Source organism: Corythoichthys intestinalis, chromosome 21 (genome assembly GCF_030265065.1).
Source record: "Corythoichthys intestinalis isolate RoL2023-P3 chromosome 21, ASM3026506v1, whole genome shotgun sequence".
NCBI classification, from domain to species: Eukaryota; Metazoa; Chordata; class Actinopteri; order Syngnathiformes; family Syngnathidae; genus Corythoichthys; species Corythoichthys intestinalis.
In genome coordinates, this window is record NC_080415.1 from 33,867,488 (window position 1) to 33,881,781 (window position 14,294).

The 14,294-nt window shown below is 38.1% G+C and overlaps 1 protein-coding gene across 1 annotated transcript in view; it reads right to left on the bottom strand.

The window, feature by feature from the left end:
* atrnl1b (attractin-like 1b) overlaps nucleotides 1-14,294 on the bottom strand; it is a 115,768-nt gene that overhangs the window by 21,614 nt on the left and 79,860 nt on the right. Inside the window, exon 25 of the mRNA XM_057825718.1 lies at nucleotides 7,192-7,270. Coding sequence (XP_057681701.1) covers nucleotides 7,192-7,270 — 79 coding nt within the window. The remainder of the gene's footprint in view (nucleotides 1-7,191; nucleotides 7,271-14,294) is intronic.

The window sequence follows — 14,294 nt, forward strand, 5'->3', positions numbered from 1 at the left end:
AGTGGACATGCACCTACAATGAAAATTTCAGACCCCTCCATGATTTCTGAGTGGGAAAACTTGCAAAACAGCAGGGTGTTCAAATACTTATTCTCTTCACTGTATATACTACTATTCTAAAGGGAAATACAGCATACAGTGGGGCAAATAAGTATTTAGTCAACCACCCATTGTGCAAGTTCTCCTACTTGAAAATATTAAAGAGAACTGTAATTGTCAACATGGGTAAACCTCAACCATGAGAGACAGAATGTGGGGGGAAAAATCACATTGTTTGATTTTTAAAGAATTTATTTCCAAATTAGAGTGGAAAATAAGTATTTCGACACCTACAAACAAGCAAGATTTCTGGCTGTCAAAGAGGTCTAATTTCTTCTAACGAGGTCTAACGAGGCTCCACTCGTTACCTGTATTAATGGCACCTGTTTTAACTCATTATCGGTATAAAAGACACCTGTCCACAACCTCAGTCAGTCACACTCCAAGCTCCACTATGGCCAAGACCAAAGAGCTGTCGAAGGACACCAGAGACAAAATTGTAGACCTGCACCAGGCTGGGAAGACTGAATCTGCAATACGTAAAACACTTGGTGTAAAGAAATCAACTGTGGGAGCAATTACTAGAAAATGGGAGACATACAAAACCACTGATAATCTCCCTTGATCTGGGGCTCCATGCAAAATCTCACCCCGTGGCGTCAAAATGATAACAAGAATGGTGAGCAAAAATCCCAGAACCACACGGGGAGACCTAGTGAATGACCTACAGAGAGCTTGGACCACAGTAACAAAGGCTACTATCAGTAACACAATGTGCCGCCAGGGACTCCAATCCTGCACTGCCAGACGTGTCCCCCTGCTGAAGTCAGTACACGTCCTGGCCCGTCTGCGGTTCGCTAGAGAGCATTTGGATGATCCAGAAGAGGACTGGGAGAATGTGTTATGGTCACATGAAACCAAAATAGAACTTTTTGGTAGAAACACAGGTTCTCGTGTTTGGAGGAGAAGGAATACTGAATTGCATCCGAAGAACACCATACCCACTGTGAAGCATGTGGGTAGAAACATCATCCTTTGGGGCTGTTTTTCTGCAAAGGGACCAGGACGACTGATCTGTGTAAAGGAAAGAATGAATGGGGCCATGTACAGAGAAATTTTGAGTGAAAATCTCCTTCCATCAGCAAGGGCATATAAAATGAGACGTGGCTGGGTCTTTCAGCATGACAATGATCCCAAACACACAGCCAGGGCAACAAAGGAGTGGCTTCGTAAGAAGCATTTCAAGGTCCTGGAGTGGCCTCGCCAGTCTCCAGATCTCAACCCCATAGAAAATCATGGAGGGAGTTGAAAGTCTGTGTTGCCCAACGACAGCCCCAAAACATCACTGCTCTAGAGGAGATCTGCATGGAGGAAGGGGCTAAAGTACCAACAACAGTGTGTGAAAAGCTTGTGAAGAGTTACAGAAAACGTTTGGCCTCCGTTATTGCCAACAAAGGGTACATAACAAAGTATTGAGATGAACTTTTGGTATTGAACAAATACTTATTTTCCACCATGATTTACAAATAAATTATTTAAAAATCAAACAATGTGATTTTCTGTTTTTTTCCCCCCCACATTCTTTCTCTCATAGTTGAGGTTTAAACATGTTGACAATTTCAGGCCTCTCTAATATTTTCAAGTGGGAGAACTTGCACAATTAGTGGTTGACTAAATACTTATTTGCCTCACTGTATGTCCCTTTAAATTTTTATTTATTAAACAAACAAAAAAATGTAAACGATATATTATAGTTTTAAAATATTTTTCATCCTCTTAAAATAAAAAAAAAGGGAAAAACTGCAAAGAATCGCTTTATTTACCCATTTAATATTTTAAAAAGCACAGAGTAATAGAACTGTAAGTAACACGTAACCTGTTGCAAAACTAATATGTGATTAATCGAAATAATGGTTCGCAGGAGCCTCACACAGTCATCACGGAAATTGTCAAGACAAACGCAGCCCCGGTCTGGGGAACGACGTGACATTTCATCATACTAGAGGCATCAAGAATTTAGCACGGAGCTGGCCCATTTCAGCCTAAATGGCCGCATTATAGTATTGTGTGGAGGGTAGCGCCTGCAGGAGCACGCCGTGACGAAGGAAAAAAAAAAATAGCACAAAGTGACCTGCTAAGGTGCCCGAAAGGCTCAGAGGCGGGATGACACTTTTTATAGCGTCCCATGAAAGGGCCGATAATTCACTCGCTCATTGCCAAATGAATCAAGCGGCATATTAATGTTGCGCTTATCGGCCCGCTGAAAGGCTCCAGCTTGTGTTCTTGACAAAATCGCTTGTTAATTGCTTTTAGCGACTGGGCGCCGGCCTTTTGTGGTCCGCTTGAGTTAGTCTTTTTTTCTTATGTGCGTGTTATTATGACAATTGCATTTTTCGGCTTTTCCCCCTTTGTGGCTTAAAAGGCGACGTGATAAATAAGGTTGCGGCTATCTGACATTTAGGATGAATGTTGTTGGATTTGAAGAGTCGCTGTTGGAAATTACAACAACAACAAAACATTGGCGCACCTACATCTTGCGTTATCTTTTGCCAGAAGGGCAAATTTCCTCGTGGTTGACCTTGGGCCGGGCTAGCCGGCTTATATTTATAGATGCGGAGTCGCTATAAGATGTTTAATAGCGGAGATGCGCAACAATGGGCCGGCTTAAACTTTTAATGCGACGTGCCAGGAAAATCAATCTCAATTTCAGCTGGCAGATGTCTTTTGTTTCACCTTTGACATAGTTTTCTTTTCCATTTTGGAAAAAGACTGAGCTTTTAATTTAAGTTTTGTGCTGTCAAAAATGCATTTTTACTTTACTTTTTAATGGGGGACGTAGCTCAAAATTTTTATACAGAAATTACAGTACATCTGAAACAAATGATTATAACAATACGAGAGAAAAAGCATGTTATTTTGCCTCATTCAAATCTTAATGTCTGAACATTTAAATATGTAAACTAAATTGCAATCACTCGTTTGTAAATGAATGGCTTCTGGTTTTTGAAATGTAAATAAACCAATCTATTGTGATAAAACAACAAAATTGCAATAACTGCATTAACCATCAAAGTGAAGTCTAACTGTAACTGTAGTCTTGAAACAAATCTGAATAAGGAAAAACATTGCAATGAAATAATGCCAACTGGTTAAACTTGAGAGTAGCGGAGATCCGTCATGACAGAACATCGCGTCAATGATATTTGGCGCCATCTAGCGTCGTGAAAGGGGATAATGTCTAGACCGCGAATATAAGACGACCCCCACTTTTTCAATCTTATTTCAATGCAAAAAACACCGTCTTATATTCGGGCCAATACGGTACTTTGTTGACACATTGGCTGCCACTGACGGTGAAAGATGTCCAATTCAATTTAACTGGGAGGGGGAAAAAGTTTATCCATATGTTTTGTTGAAGAAAAAATTTGGGGGGTGTCAACAAAACATTTTGGTAACTCACTGGCTGCTACTGAAGGCGAGAGACATCCAATCCATTTGTAGCGGGAGGGTTGACATTCGCTGCCATTCCTCCCACTTCAAATGAATAGGACATCTACCAGAGACAAAATCATTTAAATTCCCATCAGACTGATGGGGGAAAAAAACAATTAGATTTTTGTTTTTTAAAAAACATCTTACCTTTCGCTCAGTTATAATAATCAACTTTTGTTTACATTTTTGGTTATTTTATGAGGGGAAAAATATGAGTCGAATGACTATTTTTGTGTAAAGACATGAAAATGAATCAATAAAACTTTCTTTTGCCCCATATTCAAATTAAACTTTTTACTTGTTTTTTTTTTTTTTTAATGTATTTTTTTTTTTTTTTTTTTTTTTGCGAAGTAATTTTATGCATTTAGTTATTTATTTATTTTACTATTTTTTTTTTTTTTTAGGATTTTTCGATTTTTGTTGTATTTTTTAAAATCATATATATGTCATTTTCGGACTATAAACTGATACTTTTTCCCCTCATTTTTAATCCTGCGGTTTATTGTCCAATGTGGCTTATTTGTTGATTCATTGGGTTAATACTAGGTAACACTTTATTTGACAGCGGCGTCATAAGACTGCCCATAGACTTCATAATGGTATTGATGGGACACAGGGCACGGGACCGATTAATAGGGGGCCTATCTCTGTCAAAGCTGACCAAGTGGAAACACAGACAAAGTACTTTCTACATTGAAAATTCTTGTAAATAAATGCGTAAATCCCTCAATTCTTTATAGATATGGATGTAAAACAGTCTCGATTGTTGGTTAAAAACAAACAAACAAAAACAACAAAAACAAAAACAAAAACAAAAAAAAAACAACGGGCAGTATAATTTATTTTACGTAAATATGTCGAATGTGCTCCTCGTCTTGAAGTCACTGTGGCGCCACCTTACCACAACAAAGAGCTTTTTACGTTGAAATTCTTGTGAATAAATGCTTAAATCCCTGAATTCTTTTGAGATATGGACGTAAAAAAGTCTCGATTCTTTGTTAAAAGAGCAAAGAACCGGGCAGTTGGCATTTATTTTACGTAAATATTGCAAATTATGACACCAACGCCGTAGCGGCTAATTTCTCCCGTTGATTTTTTCACAACGTTTCAAAATGCATGCATGGGACAAAAAATATAATAATTCCCTTGAATCCTCAAACAAATTACTCATGATACAATCCTTCCTGTTTGTATGCTGTACAGCTTTCGTACTTTTATCTTAAACCCGGCATTGAATCGCTGCATGTGTCACTGCGACGGACTGTGAATAACTGAAGCGGATTGTGGAATGGTCCCCAGCTTGAAGGCGTTGCGCAGTGCCTGGCCGAATTGACCCGTCAATGCAATTATGAAATATATGGACTGCCATAAGACCGTCATAAATATGACATGACACTAGCATGGGCATTAATGAATGCTTATGACCACCTCCATTTATGTCCAGCTCGGATCTTTTACATTAATTCAAAAGTGAGATAATTTGCCGGGTGACACAAGATGACACCTGCCATAAGCATTCATTAATGCTAGTGGCAGTGTCATGTCATAATTATGATGGTCGTATCACAGTCTTATGGTGCCACTGCCAAATAAAGTGCTACCAAATACCATAACTAGCGATTAATGAAACAACCGGAACAGTAACTGAAGAAAAAATTAGCACAGAACATGAATTTTATTTGTTATTTACATCTGTATCGCTGCAATGCATGCTAGGAGGCATGTTGGACAACAACAGTGTTTACAGAAGGTAGCAGCAGAGGTTGACCATCTCCTCCAAGAGAGCAGTGATGGCCAAATGAAGCTACTTGAAATAATGAAGCTTTGCAGCCAATTGACAGTCTTAAGGCCAAGTTATACTTCGGCGTCAGACCTACGCCGTCAAGGAAGAACCGAGTTACGACCCTACGCCGTAGCCTGATGCGCGCCTCTCGAATTTTCTAACCTTCGCGTCACGTAGACGTGTATGACGTGGCAAAAACGGACTGTGATTGGTCCGCTCAGACTGTTGTTTCCGGTTTAGCGCGAAATCACCGCCATTGTAGAATAGAATCAAACATTATTTTCTACACGCAAAAATGGACCAAGTCTCGTCAAGACATTATTGTGATTGCCAACTGGCAAGGTTGGCGATTGAAAAAAAATTTTTTTAATGGAAGAACCACCGAGACGTGTGTGTTCGGAATCGAGTGGCCACACGAAGCGGCGACCCAGTCGGCCAAAAACTGCCAACTTTTTATCACTTTATGTCGTATTTTTGGTTGGTGCACTTCATCATTTATTGTGTACATATGTTTGCTGTGAGTTTTACTTATTTACGTGTCACACTTCAAGTATATGAAGAATAAAGCACAGATTTGGTGTCAAAAAGAGTTGTTTTGATCTTTAATTTTCAATAACAGACAGTTCACACACACGATACATCATCACTGATTGAGAGCGCCTCGGTGCTTTTTATGATAATGTTAAAATCAAGGCTCCCAACGCAGTTTGGGAAGTTCCATAGACGCCAGAAATCTGCTATGGCTTCCCACTGGCTGGCTGTAGGACACGGCAAACAAATCGGGCTGGAGGGCTTTGCAGACCTTGAACGCAGTGCAGTGCTCGACGCCAGTTTGAAGCTAGCCGCCACAGCTAGCTCTCTCCACCCGAGTCTAAAACTCTCTGTGCGGCATCAAAAGTCGGCCAGACCGCCTCGAAATAGTCTTCTGCGTCGCCTGCCCCTCAACATATGTATGTTCAATATTTACTCAGTGTTGATGAGTAGAATATTTACTTTCAAGAGTTCCATCTTGCATTGTTTATTTTTTTCTCCGACTAGCAGAAGTCAACGAGCATGCCCCAAAACCGTACAAACATAACGTCACATCCCTCTAGTGGCTTGGCGGTGAATTACAGAGCAACGCGTTCCCTCACCGCAGAACTATCGAATGTTGAATGACGCCGTAGTCGATGCGCCGTCACCGCAACGCGGGAGTATAACTCAGGCTTTATAATGCTGCCGTCAAATAAATTGTTTCCGGTTATCTTTTGGTGTAAATATCCCATAATACAGTGAGGACAGCTGCAGCTTATCTTTGAACAAATTTGGTGGGTGGCGGCTTATAGTCCGACAATTACGGTATAAGTATAGATAGATGAACACATAGATGTACAGTATATTTAGATGTGCAGATAGATGTATAAATAGACAGTTTTAAAATTTATTATTTGCTTAATTCTGCATTCCCCAAATGCTTTTTGATGTATGTTTGTTAAAAGTAAATTATGGCATCAACAGGTTAAACATAGTTTTTTTTCCCGATTTAAAAAAATATCATTTTTTAGTAATAACAACTCGTTTTTGGATTTTTTCTGTGACTTTTTAGGTCCTTGATATAGACGCTGAAGGTTAGCAACAAACTAATAACCCAAACACCAACAGGTCCAAAAAACAAATACACAAGTGAAGCGAGCAGCATTTTAATGAAGGCACACCATCTGCACGCATTGATTATTTGACTGCCTTTAATTTTTTAGACTGGCATGATTCTCTTCATGATGGCAATTATTCTTGTTTATATTCATAAATCAATTAGCACTGGTTAGCAATGTCAGCCCCAACCAAAACTGTTCCAATGACCAAAACATGACTTTTTGGTGTGGTATGTTTGCACTCACCTCTCGACGGCGCGAAGCCCAGCAGGTTTGCTTGATCTTCCACACCACCGCCGCCACCAGCAGAAGCGATAGAAAACAACTAAAACGCCAAAACACAATGGACAAAATATTAAGTCTTTGGCTCCACCCTGTCCAAATGAATTGGACGTCAATCACCGTCAATGGCAGCCAGAGAGTTGAGAAAAAAAATAGTCGCCTTGACGGATCATTAACTTTTGCAATCGCTGAATTGAATTCAGTACAGAGCTTCAACTTCCATTTTAATTCAGTGGCTGCCATTGACAAAGATAGATGTCTAATCCTTTGGAAGTGTGAGGGTTGGCAATAAACTAACATTTTTACGTTTTTAACTGTTTTGATAGTTGCTTCATTCCGCAGGTCTTAATGCGCAATTCCAATTTTTTGTCTTATCGTTTTTTTTGAGGCATGCCCGTTCAGACTGCCTTTGTCCATTGACCCCGTTCAAGTATCACGCAAGCGCGCTAATTCGCAGTCCGAGATGCCCTGAGCAAACTGACCCGCATACGCAGTAGCATCAAAACAAATGCTGGCTCATTCTAGGGTGATCATATTTTGATTTCTAAAAAGAGGACACAAAAAACTGATATAAATAAACCCTGTTTAGTCTTATATTCAAAGTTCATATGGATTGATAGCATTACGCACTGTGCGTGCATGACAGTTTGCCCCGACTCTCGGCCGTGTAAGAAATCTTGGAATATTCCTCATTTGGAGCACAGAAAGAAAACCAAGCATTTTCGGGCTTATGCCCCCCCCCATTTTATTTTTTATGACTGTTGTCAAGCTTGCTTTTTCCCTAAAAGCAACGTTCAAGCTAGCCGCTAACACTAATGCACAGCTGTATCACTAAGGTAGTGTCCTGTCTCTCCCGCTTTGCTGACGTAATTGCTGCATGAATTCTGATTTGGGGGACTTGACAGTTCAGACCGCAGCCACATTCTGGAAAAATGTGGCCCGGATCAGATTTTAACCACATCCAAAAGCCACCTGGATCGGATTTGAAATGGTCCACTTTTATGGGACCTGTTCGGTTAAAATCGTTAAGTACTGCGGGAAAATACAAAAAAATCGGATTTGTTCATTAAGACCTGCGGTATGAACCTAGCCTTAGAGACGTTGATCTTAAAATGATTTATTTTATCTAGAGCTGTCAAAATTATCGTGTTAACGGGCAGTAATTAATTTTTTGAATTAATCACGTTAAAATATTTGACGCATTTAACGCACATGCCCCGCTCAAACAGGTTAAAATGACAGCACAGTGTCATGTCCACTTGTTACTTGTGTTTATGGTGTTTTGTCACCCTCTGCTGGTGCTTGGGTGCGACTGTTTTTATGGGTTTCAGCACCATGAGCATTGTGTAATTATAGACATCAACAGCGGCTAGCTACTAGTTTATTTTTTGATTGAAAATTTTACAAAATTTATCAAAACAAAAACATTAAGAGGGGTTTTAATATAAAATTTCTATAACTTGTTCTAACATTTATCTTTTAAGAACTACAAGTCTTTCTATCCATGGATTGCTTTAACAGAATGTTAATAATGTTAATGCCATCTTGTTGATTTATTGTTATAATAAACAAATACAGTACTTATGTACAGTATGTTGAATGTATATATCAGTCTTGTGTCGTATCTTTCCATTCCAACAATAATTTAGAGAAAAATATGGCATATTTTAGAGATGGTTTGAATTGCGATTAATTACGATTAATTAATTTTTAAGCTGTGATTAACTCAATTAAAAATTTTAATCGTTTGGCAGCCCTAATTTTATCATGAATTTGCATTGATTAACTCACTGCTTGCCATTGACAGCAATAGACGTCCAATCCACTTCCAAATAGAGTGGACGTTTACCGTTGTCAATGGCACTGATAATCCCCCTCCCTCTTTTTTTAATTAATAAAATATATAAAATCAATAAATTTAAAAAAAAAAAAAAAAAAAAACGTAAAATATGCATTATAAATAAAACTAAATAAATATATTTTTAAAACATTTAAGAAGAAAACTAAATAATTTAAATTAAAATAACACTAAATTTAAAAAATAAATATAAAATACATAAGAGCTTAAATATTAAAATAAAAAATAATTTAAACAAATAAAATCAAATACGAAAAAAATTTAAATATTCGAATTCAAAATTTATTAGAAATTTAAATTTATTACAAACTGAAGTTCTTAAAAAAATGATAATAAAAAAAAAATAATAATAATTTAATCAATTAATGTAAATTCAAAAAAAAAAAAAAAAAAAAATCCCCCCCCATATTGCTGGACATATGCAAAATGTTCATTCGCTGCCGGCCCTCCCACTTCAAATAGATTGCACATCTACTAGTGACAAACTCATTTAAAATCATAGCAGGATGAGCCACATGACTGGATGTCTATCATCATCATCAATGGCATCAAAAGGGTCAAAATAGTCCATCGTCTTCATAAAATCATAAAGGTTCATGCAGAGTCTATAAATCCCGGGTCTACATTAATTTCCACATTGGCAGGAAACACGAGCCTGCTCCGGACACTCAGTAACAAAAGCGAATCACGCCGCCGCCTCGACGACATCCTGTAATTCGAGGAACCGGCGCTCATCTCCTTTAAACCCGTTGAACCCGCCGGAGTTTGTTTGATATTTAAACCCGAGCGGGCCGTCGGTTTAGATGTACGGCCGGCCGCCGCCTGAAATGTGATCGCGCCGACAATGACGAGAATTTGCCGAAGAGGTAAGGTGAAAGCTCGTCCGTAGGTCCGTCATTCAAGTGCGTTGATGGGAGACAGAAAACAAAATGCAAAAATCTAACAACTAGCAATGAGCTCGCAAATGATTGATGCCAAAGTGTTGAATGACATGAATGGGAAACACAATCTGAGAGCCTAAGAGGCTTGTTGTGTGAAGTTGCAAACAATATTTGAGATAACTGTGCAACATTAGCAGCGCTTTTCTCGCTTTGTGTGGGAAACCCTCAGGGCCCTTTTCATCATGTCGTCATCAGGCAGATTCGGTTTCCCTTTGAAATTCCCACCAACGTTGGTTTCAAGGATCAAACTGCTACTTTCAACCAAAAAGTGCACTCCATTTGGCCTCAATTGCCCTCCATCCATCCCGAGTAAAAACGGTATTCATTATTCAAATATGATAGTAGATTGGCTAGCACTGAATGTTTAAGTTAGCATTTTTAAAGGCAAAAATGCACTCAGCAATTGTGCATTTCTTGATTTGTTGAGAAAAAATAAAGACTTTGTTTCACAAAAGAAAAATCTGAATTCTACTTTTGCGGCCTTTTAGTTTTCAAAATTCAAAACAACTTTTGTTTACATTTTGAGTGTAAAATGGTCATCCCATTTTTTGTTGACTAGTTCCCTTTTGATTAAATTTTGATTAAATTAAACGAAAAAAAAAAAAAAAAAAAACGTCAATTCCATTTGAACTGCATTGACTGGCATTAAATGTTTCATTTACCAAATTTTGAAGAAAAAAAATTACATCATCTTTATAGTTTTTTGTTGTTAGTTTTTGTTGAAGGAAAGACTGTTTTCCCAAAGAAAAAATCTAATTCTACTCTTATGCAAAGAAAAAAAAATCTGATTTTATTTCATTCATTCATTTATTTTAATTCATGTCACTTTATATTGAAAAATTTGGCCTTTTGGTCTATTTGTTTACATTTGCTGGTGATATTTTGGGGAAAAATGTACACCCTAACTTATTGTTCACTAAAATTCTCCCTTTTGATCAAATGTTAACTCATTATCTGTCCAGATATTCATCCATCTGATAGACGTCCAATCCATTTGAACTGGTTTGGCTTGCACTGAATGTTTTAGATATCATTTTTAAAGGAAAAAACACAATCACAAATTGTTTTTTTTTCTTTTTTTTTTTTGGGGGGGGGGGGTGACTTTTTTCTTGGAAAAAAAAAACTTTTGCCAAAGAAGAATTCAAATTCAAATTGCAACATTCTACTTTTTGGTCTGTTTGGTTTGTTTACGTTATCTGGTGACATTTTGGTGAAAAATATCCACCCAAATATTTGGTTCAGTAGGAATCTCCCTTTTGATCAAATATTCATCAACATTTAAAAATCTAAAACCAATTTCTAAATCTTTCAGTTACCAAATTTATAGTGGCGCAAATAAATATTTAGTCAACCGCCAATTGTGCAAGTTCTCCTACTTGACAAGATTAGAGAGGCCTGTAATTTTCAACATGGGTAAACCTCAACCATGAGAGACCGAATGTGGAGAGAAAAAAAGAAAGTCACATTGTTTGATTTTTAAAGAATTTATTTCCAAATTAGGGTGGAAAATAATTATTTGGTCACCTACAAACAAGCAAGATTTCTGGCTGTCAAAGAGGTCTAACTTCTTCTAACGAGGTCTAACGAGGTTCCGCTCGTTACCTGTATTAATCTCACCTGTTTTAACTCATAATCGGTATAAAAGACACCTGTCCACAACCTCAGTCAGTCACACTCTAAACACCACTATGGCCAAGACCAAAGAGCTGTCGAAGGACACCAGAGACAAAATTGTAGACCTGCACCAGGCTGGGAGGACTTAATCTGCAATAGGTAAAACGCTTGGTGTAAAGAAATCAACTGTGAGAGCAATTATTAGAAAATGGAAGACATACAAGACCACTGATAATCTCCCTCGATCTGGGGCTCCATGCAAAATGTCACCCCGTGGCATCAAAATGATATGAGGAACGGTGAGCAAAAATCCCAGAACCACACGGGGGGACCTAGTGAATGACCTACAGAGAGCTGGGACCACAGTAACAAAGGCTACTATCAGTAACACAATGCGCCGCCAGGGACTCAAATTCTGCACTGCCAGATGTGTCCCCCTGCTGAAGCCAGTACACGTCCAGGCCCGCCTGCGGTTCGCTAGAGAGCAAATGGATGATCCAGAAGAGGACTGGGAGAATGTGTTATGGTCGGATAAAACCAAAATACAACTATTTTGGTAGAAACACAGGTTCTTGTGTTGGGAGGAGAAATAATACTGAATTGCATCCGAAGAACACCATACCCACTGTGACGCATGGGGGTGGAAACATCATGCTTTGGGGCTGTTTTTCTGCAAAGGGACCAGAACGACTGATCTGTGTATAGGAAAGAATGGATGGGGCCATGTATCGAGAGATTTTGAGTGAAAATCTCCTTCCATCAGCAAGGGCATTGAAGATGAGACGTGGCTGGGTCAGCATGACAATGATCCCAAACACACAGCCAGGGCAACAAAGGAGTGGCTTCGTAAGAAGCATTTCAAGGTCCTGGAGTGGCCTAGCCAGTCTCCAAATCTCAACACCATAGAAAATCTGTGGAGGGAGTTGAAAGTCTGTGTTGCCCAACGACTGCCCCAAAAAGAGGAGATCTGCATGGAGGAATGGGCCAAAGTACCAGCAACAGTGTGTGAAAAGGTTGTGAAGAGTTACAGAAAACGTTTGGCCTCCGTTATTGCCAACAAAGGGTACATAACAAAGTACTGAGATGAACTTTTGGTATTGACCAAATACTTAATTTCCATCATGATTTGCTAATAAACTCTTTAAAAATCAAACAATGTGATTTTCTGTTTTTTGTTTTTTTTTCCACATTCTGTCTGTCATGGTTGAGGTTTACCCGTGTTGACAATTACAGGACTCTCTAATATTTTCAAGTGGGAGAACTTGCACAATTAGTGGTTGACTAAATACTTATTTGCTCCACTGTATTGTTCTTTGCATTTTCAATCAGATTGTTTTTTATTGGGGGGGGGGGGGGGGGGGGGGGGGGGGGGCGTTTTTGTCGGAAAAAAAAATACTTTGCCAAAGAAGAACTCAATTTATATTTTTTGGGGAAAAAAAAAAAAAAGTTATTTTGGTCAGCAAAACAGTTTATGTCAATTTATACTGAAACATTTTACTTTTTGGACAGATTGTTTATTATTTTTTGTGACATTTTTTGGGGAAATACATACTCTGATTTAATGTTGACTAAAAATCTCCCATTTGATGTTAACTCATTATCGGTCATTGACAGCGAATGAATTCACTGCTAATTCACCTTCCACTTCAAACGGATTGGACGTGTATTAGTGACAAACTCATTTCAGTTCAGCCAGTCAGTCTTTTTAAAGCAACTTTCACCATCAATGGCAACCAATACGTCCATTAACGTAACTGACATATTAGACAGACTAAGTACGAATTATGCTGCTAGTTTTCCCTGGAAGACTCCCTGAATTCAGCTGTAATTGAATCCGATGGACGCAGGCGATAAGTGCGCAAACAGTTTGGCAGGACGGGCCAATGATGGGCAGGCGCCTCAGGCAACTATGCGCGAGCATGACAGCTACACACATAATATGCTAGCCTAAAACCCAAACAACACCACGTGAGGTCAGCGTCTTATGTGAAAAAAGGAGATTTACAGGCAGAAGGCCTGTCAATTTGTTATTGTAGACATTAAGGCTAAAGCGCTACACCTCCGCCATTTGTTTCATATTTACCGAGTGAATGAAATGAAACAAAATGTTAAAAATTACAATAAAACAAAACAAAACAAATGTTTTTTCTATTTTTAAATAAAAATACTATTATAAAAATATTCAAAATGAAATAAAAAAAAAAAAAAACAAGTGCCGTTTCGTACTTTTTTAAAAAGTGTAAAAAAAAAAATGGGGGTAGGGTAGGAGGTATAAAAATTGTGATTAAGACAGTAAAAAAAGATTTGAACAATTTTAAGGTCAATAATGTCTCTAAACAGTTTATCGTCATTCAAAATAGATGACGATATATTTTAGCTTGAACTACTTTAACTATGAACTAGTTAGTTTGAATAATCGAGTAATTGGATGAGGAACATAAAAAATTAAAATACCTGAGCTGAGCCTCAAACAGTGTGAAAAAAATAATAAGGATAAAGGTACAACAAAAGAACACCTGGCTAACTTACATAGCAAAAGTCCGCTAGCTTAAATGCAATAATATATTATATATATATATATATATATATATTAGGGCTGTCAAAATTATCGCGTGAACGGGCGTTATTTAATTTTTTAAATTAATCACGTTAAA